Source organism: Megalobrama amblycephala, linkage group LG17 (genome assembly GCF_018812025.1).
Source record: "Megalobrama amblycephala isolate DHTTF-2021 linkage group LG17, ASM1881202v1, whole genome shotgun sequence".
NCBI classification, from domain to species: Eukaryota; Metazoa; Chordata; class Actinopteri; order Cypriniformes; family Xenocyprididae; genus Megalobrama; species Megalobrama amblycephala.
This window is the reverse complement of record NC_063060.1, coordinates 37281402-37303511: the sequence shown is the minus strand read 5'-3', so window position 1 is coordinate 37303511 and position 22110 is coordinate 37281402. Positions and strand designations below refer to the sequence as shown.

At 36.8% G+C, this 22110-nt stretch overlaps 1 protein-coding gene across 2 annotated transcripts; it reads right to left on the bottom strand.

The window, feature by feature from the left end:
- Window positions 1-6404: 6404 nt before the first annotated feature.
- kif2c (kinesin family member 2C) lies at window positions 6405-21707 on the bottom strand. Of its 2 annotated transcripts, XM_048162723.1 has the most exons (22): window positions 21504-21707; window positions 20815-20909; window positions 20549-20671; window positions 20108-20162; window positions 19985-20017; window positions 18283-18414; window positions 17973-18077; window positions 17777-17868; window positions 17352-17447; window positions 17197-17251; window positions 16939-17101; window positions 15315-15405; window positions 15167-15230; window positions 14985-15076; window positions 14587-14729; window positions 12717-12921; window positions 10700-10810; window positions 10526-10593; window positions 10311-10401; window positions 8547-8621; window positions 8212-8305; window positions 6405-6623 (listed from the first exon to the last, which is right to left on the bottom strand). In XM_048162723.1, exons 1-22 carry the CDS (start codon window positions 21562-21564, stop codon window positions 6559-6561), a joined length of 2109 nt encoding a protein of 702 aa, XP_048018680.1. In that variant the 5' UTR covers window positions 21565-21707; the 3' UTR covers window positions 6405-6558. The 2 variants fall into 2 exon arrangements, with proteins under 2 accessions (XP_048018680.1, XP_048018681.1); XM_048162724.1 differs by lacking the exon at window positions 19985-20017.
- Window positions 21708-22110: the final 403 nt, after the last annotated feature.

Below are 22110 nucleotides of genomic sequence, written 5' to 3'. Positions count from 1 at the left end.
GAATTTACAAGCCCATGCATTAACTTGCAAGTGGAAATTTCAAATCTGGAGTTATGAAGGTGTTTAATCACTAGGTGGAGCTGTTCAAACTATAATAAAGACTGCAAAATAAAAAAAAACAGCAAGCCACAACAATCAGTTTCAGCTTTCATACAGTTTGAAAAACACTTTGTGTTTTAAGCTTTAATTATAGACATGTTAAACTGGATAAACACACTAAAAAATACTTGTAAATGAAGACACTTTAAATGGTGTTCTCAAGGCTGCAAGGGAGTTCTTGCCCTCATTCAGAGCTATGTATTCAGTCTGGCATGTTCGGCCCAAAGGGACAGGGCCAAGGCACGAGAAGGCCCAATATTCCAAACAAAATGCCTCTCATCGCCTAAATCCATCATTGCAGCGGAGACAGGCAAGTCCCTCTTTCTCTGCATGTTTAAATGAGAGAGTGTAAGCATGTATGTGTTGACTGCTCCTGAACTGGCTGAGTGAAAGTCCAGCAGACCTTTCTGGCCTCTGAGACGATCCACAAGAGAGCCAACTGGTTTATTTAAATCATTAATATTAATTAGGATTAAGTATTCCAGAGAGCCGTGCAATAAAATACATATTTGCCATGAAACTACAAAACTGATCTTTAGTGCAGAAAGACTAAAGCAGATGTCACATACATTGTACTTAACTAGTTAAAGGGTTAGTTCACCCAAAAATTGTTCGTCTTCAGAACACAAATTAAGATATTTTTGATGAAATCCGAGAGGTTTCTGTGAGTTTTGGCCGACGCTGTACACGTGAGCAGCACAACACATGTGTGATGCTGAGGCAGGAGCCGGACAATACTGAATCGCCGTTCTGACGTAGACCCTGGAAGCACTGCACTGTTTACGACGTAAACAGCATAGGAAACTGACACTGAAGAGAAGAAATTGTTGAATAAGGTTGTTATTTTTTTATTTTTTTTTTGCACACAAAAAGTATTTTCGTCGCTTTATAAAATTAAGTTTGAACCACTGCAGTCACGTCGACTGTTTTAACGATGTCTTTAATACCTTTCTGGACCTTGAAAGTGGTAATTAAATTGCTGTCTATGGAGGAGTCAGAGAGTTCTCGGATTTCATCAAAAATATCTTAATTTGTGTTCCGAAGATGAATGAAGGTCTTACGGGTGTGGAACGACATAAGTGGGTGACTAATTAAAGGATTAGTTCACTTTCAAATTAACCCCCATGTCATCCAAGATGTTTATGTCCTTCTTTCTTCAGTCGAAAAGAAATTAAGGTTTTTGATGAAAACATTCCAGGATTTTTCTTCATATAGTAGACTTCAATATCCTCCAAACGGCTGAAGGTCAAAATTACAGTTTCAGTGCAGCTTCAAAGCATTCTACGTGATCCCAGATAAGAAATAAGGGTCTTATCTAGAGAAACCATCACTCATTTTCTAAAAAAATTAAAATTTTATACATTTTAACCATAAATGCTCATCCTGAACTAGCTCTCTTCTTCTTCTTCTCCGGCAGTGTAGACACTGCTAAGTGTATTACTGCCCTCCTCAGGTCAAAGTTTGAACTAAATTGTCATATACAATATGCTAGTGCAAGTATATAACAATTAGTTCAAACTTTGACCTGTGGAGGGCAGTAATACACTTAGCAGTGTCTACACTGCCGGAATTCTAATAGAGAAGAAGACGAAGAGCGCTAGTTCAAGATGAGCATTTATGGTTAAAAAATGTATAAAATTTTTTTTTTTTTTTAGAAAATGAGTGATTGTTTCTCTAGATAAGACCCTCGTTTCTTGTCTGGGATCGTGCAGAACACTTTGAAGCTGCACTAAAACTGTAATTTTGACCTTCAACCGTTTGGGGTTCACTGAAGTCCACTATCTGGAGAAAAATCCTGTAATGTTTTCATCAAAAACCTTAATTTCTTTTCGACTGAAGAAAGAAGGACATGGACATTTTGGATGACATGGAGGTGAGTAAATTATCAGGAAATTTTCATTTGAAAGTGAACTAACTCTTTAACTGTCACACCCATTTTTGAGCACTGAGCAAAGTTCAAAACGATTTTCACAGGATGAATTTTGACCTTTCATACCTACTTTATGATGATTACTAAAATAGGCAATAAAAAGTGCGCACGGTAGCTGGACACTGACAGTTAACATGCTAAAAGATTATTGAAACCCCCCTCAAAATCTAATAACGTTACAATTTCTATTCCTTGCAGAGTGTATTTATATAAAAGCCAAAAGATGAACGTCTGCATGAGTTTTAATAATACACCCTCTTTGTTAGACTCTGTGGTTTGCACACCTGTGTTGACGGGCACGCTGTCCTCTAGACGCCTTGAAATGGAAGCATAAACAGGCATACCCAGCTGGGGAAACCCAGACTCACCACAGCCCTGCAGACAGGCCTGCCGCCAGCGCCTGTATCTTCTCACACAGAACACCACACAGACGTGCGCATTTGATCATTCCACCTGGAAAAGAATGGCAAAAGCATCTCAAAAGACATGGTCGAACATTCTAAATTACCGTTAGGAATATTCAACAATTCCTTGAAAACAGTGTAGCATTCATGAACAAAATCAAATATTAAAACACCTCTGTGAATACATTACATTCAGACGCCCAGTGACGGTGCCAATGAGCATGGCAGGCGATGCCAAACTGCATGCAAAATAAGCAAGCGCCAATGTGGCTGACTCTGAAACTGTTCTGATACATCAGGGACAAATAAGATGCTGGGAATTTCCTGGTGTGTCACATTGATTTTTAAATGAGTAAACATGCTAAAGCAAATAAATAAAAGTGCACATGAATTCCTCAACACTATTACAACAGAAGGAAATTAGATTTCTAACGCAATACATTCACATGTGAGATCAGTTAAAGGTCTGTGTGTATAGTTTGACTGCCCTCTATTGGTAGGAAATTGTCATGTGCAGGACAACAAATTCAGCATAGAAACATGCACCCCTGTGACATCTATAAAAATATCTAAATCTAGAACAGTTAACAGCTAAAGTTATAACGATAAGAATGGCACCATAATATTTGATACACAAGCTGAATAAAGACTCGGTAGGCTATGAAACTACTAGTTAATTTCATTGCATATTGTTCAAAAATAAGGATGTTCAAGGTGAAGAAGACAAAACGTGCGTCAAGTTCATTGAAATGTAATGTAATGCAGATCTTTTCTATAAAAGAAACATGACAAAATACGCGCCACATACTCAAGCCAAGCGATATATTTGTGTGAGGAATTGAAAATTGAGCCATTATATTCACTGTTTTATAAGCTGAAATCGATAACGAATCTTTGTTTTGAACCGTTTCTTTGCAATGAATTAAATGGTTAGTTCAACAAAACATGAAATTTCTGTCATTAAAGGACTAGTTCACTATCAAAGTGGGCTACTCACCCTCATGTCGTTCCAATCTGTGAGTTTCGTCCATTTTCGGAACACAAATTAAAATGTTTTTGATGAAATCCATAGAAAGCAACATAATTACCATCATTCATGGTCCAGAAAAGTAAGACATTGTTAATAGTCAACGTGACTATGGTGGTTCAACATTAATGTAATGAAAATAAAAACAATAATAACGACAATAATGGTATTCAACAAATTCGCTTCTGCATCAGCATCACACGCATGCGTCGTTCTGCTCACGTGAACAGCGTCGGCCAATACTGAGTCGGCGTTCTGACTTGAACTTGGAAGCGCTAAACGTAAACAGTGTATGAGAATGACAGGGGAGATACGAATTTGTCGAATAAAGTCGTTATTTTTATTTAGTTTTTTTGCGCACAAAAAGTATTCTCGTCGCTTCATAACATTAAAGGGTTAGTTCACCCAAAAATGAAAATTCTGTCATTTATTACTCACCCTCATGCCGTTCCACACCCGTAAGACCTTCGTTAATCTTCGGAACACAAATTAAGATATTTTTGTTGAAGTCCGATGGCTCTGTGAGGCCTGCATAGAGAGCAATGACATTTCCTCTCGCAAGATCCATTAATGTACTAAAAACACATTTAAATCAGTTCATGTGAGTACAGTGGTTCAATATTAATATTATAAAGCGACAAGAATATTTTTGGTGCGCCAAAAAAAAACAAAATAACGACTTATATAGTGATGGCCGATTTCAAAACACTGCTTCAGGAAGCTTCAGAGCACAAATGAATCAGTGTGTTGAATCAGCGGTTCGGAGCGTCAAAGTCACGTGATTTCAGCAGTTTGACACGTGATCCGAATCATGATTCGATACGCTGATTCATAACGCAGTGTTTTAAAATCGGCCATCACTAAATAAGTCGTTATTTTGTTTTTTCGGCGCACCAAAAATATTCTCGTTGATTTATAATATTAATATTGACCCACTGTACTCACTTTTTTGGGTGAACTAACCCTAACCACTGTAGTCACATTGACTATTTTAATAATGTCTTCTGGACCATGAATGATGGTAATTACGTTGCTTTCTATGGGGGATAAAAAAAAAATTAATCAAAAATATCGTAATTTGTGTTTTGAAGATGAACGAAGGTCTTACGGGTTTGGAACGACACAAGGGGAGTACTTAATGACAGAAACTTCTTAGTGGTTTTCGATTAACAGCTCTCTGAGGGGAAAGTAAAACATCGTAATACTCAATATTGTTTTTTCACAAATTTATCATATAGGGATTTTGCACCAGAGTCATGGGATACTTTATTTTATTTATTTATTTTTTTAATGTGTCACAACTCTAAAATATCAAACATTTTAAAGGTGAGCAAATCAGATTTTTAATATACATTTTATAGATATTGTGATAAACTTTTTTTTTTTTTTTTTGTAAAATACACAGCCTATATCACATTATAGACTGTGTATGCATGGAAAAAAATTGTGTAATATGTAGCATGTGTTTCTGGAAAGGCTTTTCTCCAAAGACCATAACACATTTAGGCATCCCTGCCACAGGCCTGGCGTTGATGGACACTTTCCCCATCCAGATCCATTCACAGACAATCCAGAGCCACAGAATGACAGAGAAGAAAGAAAGGGGTCAGGAGGAAAAGAAAAACAGAGGTTGTTCTGCATGCTCCTCCGATGGGCTCGCTGGGTGGTTTGTCTGTTTATTTAGTCTGTGAAGGTGATGGGAACTGAGCATCGGCCACTGCCAATTTTCTCCACACTGAGAAAATATTCATGTGGACAGCTGGAATCCAGAGAGCAGAGTCAAACACATTCAGGGCCAACAGATACAAGACTCGGCTCGCATGAAACACATTTCCAAATCGAAAATCCCAGCAAAAGCTCCTTCAGCTTGCCCGTCTTCTTTAAAATGCAAGGTTGGATAACCGAGGAAGAAACCGTGTTTGTAACAAGCCAGTGGTGTATTTTGCTATTCTAAGCATGTTGTTTCAGAAGCGAAGCTGGCTAGTTCGGTCCAAAGAAGATAACAAATTCCCAATGCTACACTGAATAAAAACTATTTCAGTCTGTTAAAACCAGTGAAGGATTCAATTATAATCAAGGTCTTAGTTTTTTTTTTTTTTTCTTGAGGTGAACCTCCAAGCGTCTAATCGTGCAACAGTGTGGGTAATATTAAACCAGACTAAAAAGGTTTGAACAAAAAGATTTATTACATAGAAAATATTCCAATAACATACTAACCAAATCTGTTCACCACATCACTATAGATGACATGTTAATATATACATTCAGATCTACAACATTTTTAATTGTTTCACACATGCACACAACCAAAAAAGCTGGACAACAATTAAACACTGATAATTAGATTTAGAAAATGACAATCGTTTATTAAGCACAAAACACTGAAAGGTCTTGTAAAAGGAGTACAAGAGAACGTGTACATCAAATGTAGTGCTAGAACAAGATACATGTTTAACTTATATTCACCATTTTGGTGCAATATATGCAGCACAGCTATATGCATTTACAGAGTATGGGGTAAATAGTTTGGGAGGGGGTGGGAAATGCCACCCAAAGAGCTCAGAGGAAGCTGTTGAGCTTCTAGGCCTCACACAGAGATGTGGGGCCACCCACTCGCAGGCCGATCTTGTTTATTTTTATCCTTTGAGGTAAACTGTTCAGTGTGAGCTGTTTATTAGGCCTTTGATTTGTCATGTGTCAGCTTGTGCTTGCAGGGCAAGCGTATACACTGTTTGTGGCTTGTATATAGTGGCGGTTTGGAGGTCAAGGCTGGCGGTGGTGGTTGGGGTTGATGGGAAGGGTCTCATTTTGGTGATCAGGAAAAAAAGAGAAAAAAAAAAGAGGAAGTTTCAAGGTGGAGATGTGAAAAGTTAGAATCCAAATGCACGAAAATGAACCAAGCTGATGATTCACGAAGATGGCTTTGAAAAACCAAGACGCGGCATTCAAGATGAGGGAACCTTTATTCAGTATACAAAAAACAAACACTTGATATTTCTAGCAAGATAGCAGATAAGATTATTAAAAGAACATTTACATTGCTTTAGCTTTTCTAAGAGGTTTCTTTGCAGTTGTTCACAGCTCAATCTCATCTTAGATTAGTTTGGTGACATCCTGACCCTCTGTTCTGCTTCAATAGCTGATCTCAAAGCCTGGTAAGACTCTACAACAAGAAGAAAAACAATTTCAATGCTGTAATTATATCCGTTATATATCCTGTGAGCTGGTGCAGAATGCTCTGGTGACCTTCGTAGCAAATTAATTTACCTTAAAGGGTTAGTTCACCCAAAAATGAAAATTATGTCATTAATGACTCACCCTCATGTCATTCCAAACCCGTAAAACTGTGTTCCGAAGATGAACGGAGGTCTAAGATATTTTAGATTTAGTCCGAGAGCTTTCTGTCCCTCCATTGAAAGTGTATGTACGGTAGACTGTCCATGTCCAGAAAGGTAATAAAAACATCATCAAAGTAGTCCATGTGACATCAGTGGGTTAGTTAGAAGTTTTTGAAGCATCTAAAATACATTTTGGTCCAAAAATAAAAAAACTACGACTTTATTCAGCATTGTATTCTCTTCCAGGTCTGTTGTCAATCCGGGTTCACTACTCCGCAGTGACGCTGCTGACGTAAGACGCTGCTGACGTGTTATCCGGTGCGCCCGAGCTTCGTTTACAGTCTGAGGGAGACGCACGCTGTATTCAAGCTATTCTACATTGTTTGTATTTTGGTATTGCTATATTTTTTAAAATGGTGCGTAAGTGTGCATGTCGCGGATGTCCTAATCGCCAAAAACAACGACGTAAAAGTGCATTACCAACGCCGACAGATGAAAGGATTCAATGGAATCAATTCAATGGAAAGGATTCCGGAAGAGAATATAATGCTGAATAAAGTAGTAGTTTTTGTTATTTTTGGACCAAAATGTATTTGATGCTTCAAAAACTTCTAACTAACCCACTGATGTCACATGGACTACTTTGATGATATTTTTATTACCTTTCTGGACATGGACAGTCTACCGTACACACATTTTCAATGGAGGGACAGAAAGCTCTCGGACTAAATCTAAAGTATCTTAAACTGTGTTCTGAAGATGAACGGAGGTCTTACGGGTTTGGAACGACATGAGGGTGAGTCATTAATGACATAATTTTCATTTTTGGGTGAACTAACCCTTTAAATAAATCATTCATGTACACTTGCTTTCAAAATTCTTATATATATATATATATATATATATATATATATATATATATATATATATATATATATATATATATATATATATATATATATATATATATATATATATATATATTTTTTTTTTTTATAAAAGACTTTAATACTTTTATTCAGCGAGGTTGCATTAAATTAATCCATAGTGACAGTAAATACATTTATAATGTTACGAAAGACTTCAATCTCAAAGAAAAATTGTCACAAAAAGATTAAATCAGCACAACTGATGTTTTTAACATGGATAAGAAGGATTTCTTGAGCAGTAAATCAGCACATTAGAATGATTCACTGAAGACTGCAATATGTGGCTTTGCCATCACAAGAATAAATAACATACAAATAGAAAACAGTTATTTTAAATGAACAATGTTACACAACATTTCTGTTTTTACAATTTTTTTAAAAGAATAAATGCAGCTTTGGTCAGAGCAAAAAACATAAAAAAACCTTACTGACGGCAAACTTTTGAATGGTAGTGCATGTCTGAGTTTGGATTAAAATGAAATACCTTGTAGTTTCCTCATGAATGCGTCAATCTCTGGTAAATTTGCTACAATATCAAACGAGGGATATTCCATGGATCTGGCAACCTCATTGCACCCCTGGAAAAGGAATGAAAAACAGAAATGACTCCAAGGTCTCGGAGCAGTAAAAACAACAACTCATGTCTGATTCAAGAAATGCATTCAGGCATAAACAAATAGCAAATGACCGTTTTGTAATCTCATTGCTATGGGGAGTTCTGTAATTTTTTTGAGTGATCGTGAGGTTTAAAACAAAGCCGCCCACTCCGAGCAGGTGCGTTTACACAATAGACATCAGTAAAGCCAGAAAGCAACAAACCTTCAATTCTTCATAAAACCTCTCCTCCATCTCAGACACTTGTGATATAGCCTCAAATGCTGGGACAACAGACTCCTGAAAAAATAAGTATTTTGGGGGTTTGTGCAATTTTGTACCACATTTCTATAAAGAATTCAAATATATGCATGTATATACACATAAATGTCAAGTTGTGACAGCAGTGACATGCTATAGTCAATCTAAAAGGAACATGCATTAGACGAGTCTCAAAAACATTAAAGGTGCCCTCGAATGAAAAATTGAATTTATCTTGGCATAGTTAAATAACAAGAGTTCAGTACATGGAAATGACATACAGTGAGTCTCAAACTCCATTGTTTCCTCCTTCTTATATAAACCTCATTTGTTTAAAAGACCTCCGAAGAACAGGCGAATCTCAACATAACACCGACTGTTACGTAACAGTCGGGGTGTACGCGCCCAATATTTGCATATGCCAGCCCATGTTTCCAACATTATAAAAGGCATTACACAAGGGCAGCCAGTATTAACGTCTGGATGTGCACAACCAAATCATCAGACTAGGTAAGCAAGCAAGAACAATAGCGAAAAATGGCAGATGGAGCAATAATAACTGACATGATCCATGATTACATGATATTTTTAGTGATATTTGTAAACTGTCTTTCTAAATGTTTCATTAGCATGTTGCTAATGTACTGTTAAATGTGGTTAAAGTTACCATCGGTTATTACTGTATTCACGGAGACAAGAGAGCCGTCGCTATTTTCATTTTTAAACACTTGCAGTCTGTATAATTCATAAACACAACTTCATTCTTTATAAATCTCTCCAACAGTGTAGCATTAGCCGTTAGCCACGGAGCACTATCAAACTCATTCAAAATCAGAAGTAAACAATATAACAGTATACAATACTCACATAATCCGACGCATGCATGCCGCATGCATGACGAACACTTTGTAAAGATCCATTTTGAGGGTTATATTAGCTGTGTAAACTTTGTTAAGGCACTGTTTAAGGCAAGCGCGAGCTCTGTGGGCGGAGAGCACGAGATTTAAAGGGGCCGCAGCATAAAATCGGCGCGTTTATAATGATGCCCCAAAATAGGCAGTTAAAAAAAATAAAAAATCTATGGGGTATTTTGAGCTGAAACTTCACAGACACATTCAGGGGACACCTTAGACTTATATTACATCTTTTAAAAACATAATCTAGGGCACCTTTAAACTCGGCATGAAATTCACCTATCTTTGAAATGCATCTTACTGTTCTTATTGTGAGTGATTCAGTCATGCACATAATTCAGTTTTTTGACCTTTTAAATAAAAAACATTTTAAATGATCCAGACATAACTTGATCTTTTCTGATAACTAAAGCCTTCTCCAGTCAATTTGTTTTCTCCGTCACTTTCTTAGAATTGACAGCAAACTCACATTCTGATCTGCCTCCTTCCAATCAAGAACCAACGGATGGAACCAAGCTCTCATCCTACATTTTTTTTCTTTTTCAATAATCCCTTTCATTTAGAAGTACGTCACAATATGGAAGATCAGATCTGTTGTGACTTCCATTTCATCACAACTTTACGACGAGTTATTTCAATTAGTTTGATTTATAAAACACAAAATAAATATTATGTTATAATGACTTGCTGAAATACAATTAACTGGTTCAAAATGATTGGTCAAATTCAGTGACTTGACTTTTGTCTTGACTAAGTGGTTGAATAGAATTGTAGATGAAATTTCAATTTAATATGCACGGCCTGATTCACTCACCTCCTCGGAGGAGGAGTTTCCCTCAGAAAGCTCTAGGTTTGTACCATTCTCCACTGAAGCTCCCTTGGACATGCCGTTCAATTCTTTTACCCTGTCAGAAACACACAAAACTGACTGTAATACCTACATCACACCACCAGAGGGCGTCCTCGGCCAATCAGAAGGAACACAAGTTGAAGATAAAATGAAGATAAAAAAAAAAAAAAAAAAAGCACCTGTTTGCATAACGTAGTGTATTCAGAGTGTATTCACAAGAGCCCATACCGGGTGATATCATTGCAATCTAAAACAGGCAAAATGGAAAAACACAAGGAGATTAATGTTATAATAAATAACAGTATTAAAGGTAAGCTCTAAAAAAAAGGGTTACCCTAACCCACTCTTCTTACCATACAGGTCCTTGAATTTTCTCCAATGAAGGAGTCCCGAAGCACCTGGGTGAGTTTGCTCATCCTGAATGGGATGTGCTCGCTGTTTTGACCCAGAGACCGGATACATTCCTGAGGAGTCAGGTGAGACATGAAAAAGCTATTGCATTATAATTCTGTAACATTTGTGTTTGTAGGAACGGTGAAACAATTTACAAATTAGTTTCTTGCAATATAATTGAGCAGCAAACATAAGCTATAATCAGAGGCCTGTTGCATGAAACCAGTTTCAGTTCCTTCCCAGGTGAGTTTGAAATTAGTTTGAGCAAACTTTTTAGGGCTCAAGAAGGTGGATTGTTTTTTTTTTTGTAAGGTTCATCACCAAGGTAACTTATGTTACATGGCTTACCTGATCTGGAGCAGGTTTTATTGTGGGTTAGAGATCGCACACCAAAACTGGACCAATTAGCTGTGAGCACTGTGACATATCTGATGCAATAAAGCCACTCCCCCTGCATCTCTTGCTCCAATTAAAAGAGTTAGTTCACCCAAAATTGAGATTTCTGTCAGGTACTCGCCCTCGTGTCGTTTCAAACACGTAGGACCTTCATTCATCTTCGGAACACAAATTAAAGGTGCCATCGAACGTTTTTTTTTTTTTTTTTTTTTTTTACAAGTCTAAGGTGTCCCCTGAATGTGTCTGTGAAGTTTCAGCTCAAAATACACCATAGATTTTTTTAATTTAATTTTGGGGCATAATTAGAAATGCGCTGATTCAGGCTGCGGCCCCTTTAATTGCTCGCGCTCTCCGCCCCCTCCCGAGCTCTCGACTCTATCATTGCATAAACAAAGTTCACAAAGCTAATATAACCATCAAAATGGATATTTACAAAGTGTTCGTCATGCATGCTGCATGCATACATCAGATTATGTGAGTATTGTATTTATTTGGATGTTTACATTTGATTTTGAATGAGTTTGATAGTGCTCCGTGGCTAACGGCTAATGCTACACTGTTGGAGAGATTTATAAAGAATGAAGTTGTGTTTATGAATTATACAGACTGCAAGTGTTTAATAATGAAAATAGCGACGGCTCTCGTCTCCATGAATACAGTAATAACCGATGGTAACTTTAACCACATTTAACAGTACATTAACAACATGCTAACGAAACATTTAGAAAGACAATTTACAAATATCACTAAAAATATCATGTTATCATGGATCATGTCAGTTATTATCGCTCCATCTGCCATTTTTCGCTATTGTTCTTGCTTGCTTACCTAGTCTGATGATTCAGCTGTGCACAGATCCAGACATTAATACTGGCTTGTGTAATGCCTTGAACATGAGCTGGCATATGCAAATATTGGGGGCGTACATATTAATGATCCCGACTGTTACGTAACAGTCGGTGTTATGTTGAGATTCACCTGCTCTTCGGAGGTCTTTTAAACAAATGAGATTTATATAAGAACTAGGAATCAATGGTGTTTGAGACTCACTGTATGTCATTTCCATGTACTGAACTCTTGTTATTCAACTATGCCAAGGTAAATTCAATTTTTGATTCTGGGGCACCTTTAAGAAATTTGTGATAATCTGCCAATGGCACATAGGCAGCAATTTCATTGCACCTTTCAAGGCCCAATGATTGGCTGTTCGCTGCACATCACACTTTCAAGTGCACACGCTCTACAGTTCATGACAAACTCCAGATCATCAAACCCCGAGTTGACAAAGAATGTTTGTACTGAATGCTGTGTGCTCGCTGAACCAGACTGAAACCAGTTTGGATTTGTATGGTTGTCAACTCTAAACCTAGAGTTTGTTCAACTAGCTTCATGCAACAGGCCTCAGTTGTATGAACACCACCTTTCAGATGGTTTACATAATTTAAAAGTTTGAAAAATAAAGTAATTTGATAAAGTATTCAATATTTCCAACCTTTCATATTGGCAATAATAGAATAAAAAAAAGAGTGTGTATTAAAACGCATTCACATGACCATCAGTCTGCAGTAGACAAGAAAGCACCTTCAAAGCCAGTAGGCTGCGGTTGATCTCCGCAGTCTCCACTATGGTGTGCCGATCATTACTGCTGACATCAGTCCCACGTTCATTCCCAGCAAGGTCCACCAGAGAGAACTTCCCATAGAGGAAATTCCGCCGCCTTAGGATTACTTGCAAAACTGCATGTGAACGCGACGAGCTGGCATTGGCAAACGTTTGGCCAGACGTTCTGGTACAAAGTGAGAGAGTGCATCCATTATTTCAGTTTCAGCTAATTAGTTCAACAATAACATTGCATAGACGTCACTTTCCCAACAGAACACACCCCCTCAGCTGGACTGAGTAGCAAAACATCCTGCAACATGGTTTAATTGGGGAACTGCAAAAATGGGAGTAAAACAAAATAATTTTCTTAAATTAAATTAAAGGAAGTTGGACTTGACGGTGTTCCTTACAACTTACCAAAAAACTAGTGGTCTTTGGACATTGGCATGTGGCCAGGAATCAAGTTTCCTGACATTTATTGATGCCGGGGAAATACATAAAGCAAAGCCTGTGAACGCTTTATTTGCTAGACAACACTATAAATACAGTATAGGTAGATATAAATCCGGATGATCACTTATACCATTGTTATATATCGTTACATCGGCCAGCCCTAAAACTTGTCAAGCACTAAGGCATTACAGACATAACATTATGACTTTCTGTAAAGCTGCTTGGAAACGATGTGTATTGTGAAGCACTCAAATTTGACTTGATGCTGCTTGGTTGTACTTCAAGATGGGATAAAATGATGAGGACATCAAATGATATTCTGGTTTTTTCAATACATTTTGTAGAAACTTTTAAAGTTATCTGGATAACTGTCTGTCAGCTGTTACCATGCAGAGATTGCAAACAATACAGAATTCCATGCTGTAAGCTGAATCCATTTAAGAACTCTTTTGTGCTCCTATCCATCTAAACTTGCTTTGTAAGGAAAACTGGGTCTGTCAAACATTATCCAAACATTCCCCTTTGTAGAACACAAAACTCATCATAATGGATGTTTTTTTTTGACTACATACATACTAAAATAACACTGGTGAGCTATTAGAATTAAAGGGATAGTTCACCCCAAAATGATAATTCCGTCAATACATTTCTCACCCTCATGGTGTTCCAAACATGTTCATCTTCGGAACACAAATTAAGATATTTTTGATGAAATCTGAGAGATTTCTATCCCTCTATAGACAACTACGTAACTACCACTTTGACGCTTCAAAAAGTTCATAAAGAGATTGGAAAACTAATCCATATGAATTGCGTGATTTAATCAACTTTCTGAAGAGACACGGTCGCTTTATATGATGAACAGATTTAATTTAGGCTTTTATTCACATATTAACTCACATCAGTTGTGGTAAATTGGAGCTCAAACACGTTTGCTTGACGTACGAGAACCAGTGAGGTTCATTCTCGTGTGTTACGCAGCACGTTTGAGCTTCCACAAGAGGTTTGTTCTCGCACATCAAGCCTGTTTGGTTGAATTTCTGTTTATGTTTGAATAAAAGCCTCAATTAAATCTGTTCATCATATAAAGCGATCATGTCTCTTCAGAAAACTTGGACAAAACCACTCAATTCTTATGGATTAGTTTTACGATCTCTTGATGAAAGCATCAAAGTTACAGTTGTGTAGCTGTCTATGGAGGGACAGAAATCTCAGATTTCATCAAAAAGATCTTCATTTGTGTTCCGAAGATGAACGACATGAGGGCGAGTAATGACAGAATTTTCATTTTTGGGTGAACTAACCCTTTTAAGTCAGAGCTACAGCATAAACATGGTAATTTAAGACAAAGCATTAAACTTAAAAAGGTTCTTAAAAGTAATTAGTTAATATTTACCTGCATGCACTTCCCTTCTCAATCATCTTGATGACGTCATCAACAGATAACACGGGCACTTCTTGCAGGCCAACAACATTGACCTGCTGCTTCTCATCCTCCAAAACACGCAACTTTGCTTTCTTATTTAGCAAGTCAAACACCTGCAGCGCACAGAAACATTTCATCATCATGCCTGAACAAGTTTATGCTTGCAACCACAATCAAAAATCAAATCAGCATAAAATCCAATAATAATAATATGACACTTGTTTAATTGAGCATAAAGAGTACATTAATCATTTGGGAATTTGAAGTTTATTTGCACTTAAATGACAGAAGAGAAAACACTCTCAGCCATACGTTTGACAAGACACCACAGAAATGTTTTGGAAACATGTAATACAATATATGCAAACCTTGCCATTGTAGATCTCAAAAAAGGTGACATATGGGCAAAGGTCCATATCAGCATATCGCTTTTGCTTCAGGAGGGTAAATACATCCTGTGCTGTGAAGTAGGCAGACAGATTAATACATGAGTGAATATGGATAAACGTAACAGCCCACTATGTAAAGTACATTAGACAGTTACAATCACCTGCCAGGGCGTAAATCCCTTTGGAGCTGTTTTGGCTCTTTCCAGAAAAGTCTCCACCCATAGTCTGTAAAGAATGCCTAAGATCAACAATATGGAAAGAGTTTTGTATTTTTTATTTTTTTTTGAAAGCACAAACAACAAAACTTACGTGAGTTTTTCCACTGCCTGTTTGGCCATATGCAAAGCATGTCGCCATACCACCTTCGAAAATGGTCTTAACCAGAGGTTTAGCGGTGAACCTAAAAAACCCCAAAACAAAACATTTTAATATTTTGTAGATTATACATTATAAATATTGGCATATTTATGGTAAAATTAAATATTCCATTATTTAGGAACAGTTCATTTAAAAATGTACATTCTTCCATTATTTATGTGGAATGTGAAGTACAATGTTTTAACTGATAATGGCTGCTCTATTCCATGTAAATACAAAGCATGGTTTGTGTTTCTTGGAAGAACAGTCATACAGGTTTGGAATGACATGGATGAGTTAGTGAACTAATTCTTGAACAAACAACGCCTGCTATAGGGCCTTTTGAAATGTTTATTTTTTTTTCCCAAAGTCCGTTTTAATCTTTCAGAATTTCGTTTTTTCTGTTTGGACTCCATTTTAATGGTTAAATTAAATTTTAGTAATCAAAAAGCATGTATAATTAATTGACATCATGAAACTTATATAAAATTTAACAACAATTGATTAAAAGCAAAAACAAAAATTACATTTTTAGGGCCTATGAAATAAGTTGTTTTTTCTTTAATTCTGGTTTTATTTCGACCAAATTCTGTTTTAAGTTTTTTGGATTCCATTTTAATGGTTTAATTAAATTTTATTAATCAAAAAGCATAATTAATTGAATTCATTAAAAAAAAGAAAAAAAGAAAAAGAAAAAAAGTATAAAAAAAATAATATCTATGAAATGTTTTTTTCAGAAATTCTGTATTTTAATTTTTCTGGCAATCAAATGAAGGCATAAAACATTAATTTTATCTTTTAATCATATGAAATTAAACAATCTTTTTGTCAAACAAACTGCTGCACAACAGATTTACTGTTAAAATTAAAACATAGAATATGTGTTTATACCTTAAATATAGTTTATTATTATTATTATTAATTATTATTATTATTATTAGTGTTAGTATTATTATTATTATTACTACATTGAGATGTAGCTAAATTCTACTGTACAACAGTAATATATTTAATCACAATTTCTCTAAGTTAAACCACACTTTATTTTGATGGGTTGCCTTGAAGACCTTTGAGTTTCTGTGTGTTTATGATTTGACAATAGTTTTTCTTAAATGAAATGGTAAAAGACTCTCAAAGCGGCTATGGAGATGAAGTTCATGCATTCATGTCCTCATATAGTGAGGTGCAGAGGATGAAAACACTGTGAGCATCAAGCATGCCTCAGTGTGTGTGTGTGGTAAATGAAACTGTGGGTCTGCGCCATTCATTCATACAGAGACACGTAGAACATACAGGATTCATATTTAAATCTTTTTGTGGTATAATATTCACAGACACTAATCTATATTGCAATTTGATTTTAAGTGTATGGACCTACTTTTTATTTATTCATTAAAACAAATTTGACAAATTCCATGACATTCCGAGTTACAGTAAAGTTGGTTTTTATGACCGGATTCTGCAATTCTGTACGCGTTTTCTGCATCATGGAAATCATAGGGCCCTACTTCTGCCATGTATACACATGGTAATTAACATGATAAATACTATACAAAAACTCAAAATACTCAGCTACCTGTAAACCAAGTCATTAGTGGCATCTTCATCGAACGAGTAATCAAAATGGAAGGTCTGATTCTCCAGGTACTTGGTCAGATCCACTTTCTGCTTGGGCTCGTGCAACAACAGGGCTCCATTACCAGGGATTGTGACGACATCAATCTCTTTCTTTGCCAACTCTGAACACAAATAAATGAGAAATGCATGAAAACTAGCCAAATAAACAATTCAATCCAATCAAGAGTCAATTGGAGAGGTCATATCAGCAACCAACCTTTTTTATTCAGCGGACGTTTGCGAACACAGACACATATTCGGTGAGGTTTGACCTAAAAAAATAAATAAAATAAAAAAATAAAAATATGCACCTTGTGTTAAAATAACATGAATGAATAAATGATGATATTAATATCATGCTCAGTAACTTACAGGATCGGACAAGGACATGGGTACTTTCTCCAGGGTCTCTCTGTATTCTTCAATCATCTGGTAAAACTGCTTATTAGGGCGACTTGCATCTCCAAACTAGAAATAAAAGTGAAAAGTTTTTGCACATTTCATCAGGAAACATCAGAAAAGTAAAAAAAAATAAAATAAAAATATACAGCAAGTTAATTATACAAATAAAAAAATAAAACTACACAATATTTTATATCCAAAAATAAAATAATATTGCATATCCTGAAGTAAATTAGCAAACAAATTCTCAATGCAAGTTGAATGCACAGGAAAAAAAAAAGAAAAGAAAAAAAATCAGAATGGTTCAGAACAATAATAATGACCACGAAATGGGTGAAAAAAATTCATAAAGAGCCTCAAAACTAAAGGTGTAATATCTGGATCAAATACGGTACCTTTCCTCTCTTCGTTGCTTCAGGAACTTTAGCTATCGACAACCGTTTGTTTGCCACCTTGTTCATTTCCGAGACATGAGACATGCGATGGCCTAAACGATTACAATTACAACAATTTAGGTAAGTGTTGTAGATGTTACAAGCCACCATATCCATGATGTCAAAGCATGCATGACCAATTCAAAACAGTACATACTTGGTGGACCCATGGGGGCACATTTGGAAGCCTCACTTTCACATATAGCCTCAACGGTTGGTAGCAGAGGAGAAGCTGGCTTTGAAACAAGTCTCCTCTGGTAGCCTGCCAACCCAAATTGTGAAACAGAAATATACGCAAGATGTTTGGACAAAGATTTGTAGAGTCTGACAGTTGAAAGCTGACAGCACAAGTGAGCAGTCCATTAACCTCACACAGATTACCAATCAATATCAGTTCATGCCAATCCAACACAACACAACCCATTACTTGACTGCATATCTTAATATCATGTTGATGTATGACAGACCTGAAGGTTTAGGGATCGTAGATGAGGGAAGATCCTGAGTGAGAACTTCTTCTGCAGCCGTTGCAGAGACCACAGGTGGAGGGGCAGGCTGTCGGAACAAGCACGTTTGACGTGTGGTCATCCTTCTAGAGGCTGAAAGGGGCAAAAATGTTTCATGAACTCTCTGCAATTCAGTGTGATTTATTATTAATGTTTAGTCTAGAGCTGCCCCCTAACAGTTGACTAATCGTTAGTCGACTAGAAGAAGCTTAGTCGACCAAAAATGTTATTAGTCGGTTAATCACAGAAGAAAACAAAAACTTGAGGCGAAGTCACGCAGTCTGTGAGGGACAGATCGTTAACTGCAGGTCCTTGTGGTAATTACAGTATGTCGGGCAGGAAATCCAAACGTTTGCCCATCATCCATCAAATATGGCTTATCATTTGAAACATGCAAGCTATTTTACATGGCTGCTTGCTCTAACGTTAACCTAGATAAATGTGCACTATTATTAGCAGCATATTCAAGTGTTTGTGCGGAGTATGGAAGCTAAAGTGTTAGCGTGCTTACTGCATGACATGGAGGCGCCGGCGCGATCGCAAGACTTTTTCCCGATAACAGCGAAAACAACTTAAAAATAGGCTACTCTGTAAGATAAGAGTAATACATCAATCGAAACGGTAAGAAAACGTTGTCAAAAACAATATCAAGAAAACGTTGTGCCTTTGTAAAATAAAGAAAACAAACAGGATCCGCATTCTGCCGTCTCGGTCTCTGCGAACTTGAGCGCGTCAAAAAAAGAAACCGAAACTCACTGTATACTTGCCACACAGACATGAGAAATATATCTATAGAAAGCTTGAAATGTCAAGTGATTGTCAATCAATTCAAGTGGAAAACAAATATTCTCCGATTATGTAATCCGTATGAAACGTGCATATAGACGCGTCCACTACTGCGGAGATGAGTCAGCATCGTCAACTTAATCTCTGCAGTCGAAAATATTATCAATTATTAAAACGTTTAGACAGACTACTTGCTGTTTTTTCATGACACATTCATAATCATTACTTTTGCTGGTGCACAAGTGTGCACGAGTGCTGATAAGGCTATGTACTATATATAGGCAATTAAAGGTTCATTATTATGATTTATATGGCTTATTAATATACACGTGTGATTAGTCGACTAATATAAAATATTTAGTCGAGGGCAGCCCTAGTTTAGACACATCAAGTTATAAATAAAGAGATTTCCAAAGGAGAATAAAGAGCTTCACATTGTCAACACTGCCACTAAATCTAAAGGCGATCCTATGGACAATACCAGAATCTCCAAAGGTTTGTCATGATTGCATTTATCAACAATGAAATTGGACAACAGTACCATCTCTTCAACCTCAGTGCCTGAAAATGTGCAGAAAGTACAGAAAGCAACTTCTAAACTGATTAAAAGAAAAATCATGGCCATATGAAACCCAAAAGTGAGAAGCCATTAGCCAGAGTGTTTTGATCGCTCCTAGAACTAAATGACTATCTCTCTGGACTGACAGAGACAGGGATTAATAACCTGTCCTTTTTTGATAAGTAGATAATTTGTAGAAAAGATCATGTGGACAAAAGTGGGAAGAGACACCCTGATTAAGTCTAATGATAAAAGTTCAATTCAGCCATGATTGAGTGTGATTGGAGGGCATGAAGAAAGCATGCACTTCATGCAAACCTGACTCTTCAGATGGACAATCCTGAGAAGCAGCTTCAAATAGGAAACACACCATAAGATTACACTGCTGCAGGTCAGGAGACCAAATATAAATTGGAGTAAACCTACTGGAAACAAACTTACGTTCTGAAGTAGGTATTCTTGATGACCTTGAAGGAAGCTCTGATGCTCTGATGTTCTGAAACATACATAAAGAACTGTGTAAATGGCTAAGCAGTCAATTGTGTATGGAACAACGAGTTATTTCAGACATAGCATGTGCATGAATGTGCGTAAAATACAGAAATGCATATGTTGTCCCATATGCCCGTGCATTCAGCACCACAGTGCGGTTCCTCGCTGGTCTTCCTCTCTTTCCAAACTGACAGCTTCACACAGATGTTGTAGAAGTGTCTAGACTGATAGCATTACTATGGCAACCAACATGCACATAAAATAAAAATAGATCCAATTTAATCCCCAAAGTGGATAGTCAATTCTTGAATCGAATTTGAAAAACAATTGTGAAACCCAAAGACACAGCTGTTTTATACAAGGATCTCAGAATAAAAATACAGAACTCACTTTTGCCGTTCTCGTCACAGGTGCAGCGATAGGGGCCGGGGAGGGCTCTGGTTCCTCTGGATGAGATGGTTGAAGGTGTTGCATGAGGTCAGAATTGAGTTGCTTAAGTTCATCCATGTCAACCTAGTGTGCAATCGATTTATTAGTCTAGTTAGCAAAGACATCCTAGAGCATTGGCTGTACAAGTGCAAATACCAACAACGCCTGAGGTCAACTTAGTAACTGCTCTATACAGTGAAAAAAAAAAAGCATTTGTTTTGACAAACCTCTTTTCCTTTAGTCATGCCCTTCTCAGCCCATTCCACATTCACTGTGGATTTGGTTACATTGACAGTTTTCACAGTGGCACTGTGTATTCTTCCTGCATTGATGGGAAACAGTGCCATAAACAACAACAACAACATTTGAACTTAGATAATTCATGCTGGACTTTCCTCAGTGGTGCAAAAAAAGGAGTTATTCACTTTTATTGCATTTTTTTTTCTCCTTCCAAACAAAACATTTGTTACAGAGGATGTCATTTAGCCTAACACCCCCTTTTGTTTCACAAAATAAACTAAATAATATTGGTAAAGGCTTGGAATAACATGAGTTATGACAACAAGAGTAAATTACAGATTTTTCCGGGGTTTTTTTTGGTGAATTATCCCTTTAAAAAAAATAATCCCTGCCAACTAGGATGTGTATGTTTCCTACAGGACAAGTAACATGCAATCCCACAGAACAAGAAATGACACGTTGTTGTTTGCATTATTTACACGTTAGTTGTTAGATTGCTTTAGCTTTTTTTTCTTTTAGCGTTGTTGTTTCTTTCTTTCAAACTTTAGAAATCACCACTAGACGTTGTATTGTTACGCATTATAGTAACTTTAATTTCACTTGGTTTGACATCAACAGATTTGATCATGCAGTTTGTACCTGTAAGAGATTAGCAGCTAGCAAACAAGCATCTTACCATCACTACGACTTATATTGACAGCGAGCCCAATAAGCAGTTTCGACAATGCAGGATCCATCTCAGGATATGTTTTGTTGTTTGCAGTTTTTGTGGACGTCTCTAAATCTCAGAATTGAAATAAGTATTTTTCTGACACTTTGCCCTTACGTATCGTAAACCAACATTAACCGCTCTGCATTCAAAAATCGTCAGCGGAAGTTATTGGATTATTTAAGTAGGTGGTGCTTCATTTGGACCAATCAGAGCACGCAAAAAATGACTGACATTTCAATGCACCAATAAGATCGAAGAGTAGCCTTTGCTCGCACACTCTGGCACCACATGAGAAGCTGCTATATTCAAAAAACGTCAAACGTACATTTATGGGTAAACTCATGGAAATGAGCCTTTAACACAGTGTTTCCCGACCCTGTTCCTGGAGGCACACCAACACTAGACATTTTCCAACTCTTCCTAATCAAACACGCCTGATTCAGCTCATCAGCTCACTAGTAGAGACTCCAAGACCAGAAATATATGGGCCAGATAAGGAAGACATGTTGGTGTTCCTCCAGGAACAGGGTTGGGAAACACTGCTTTAAAAGTCAGTGTCTTTGAGGGAAAA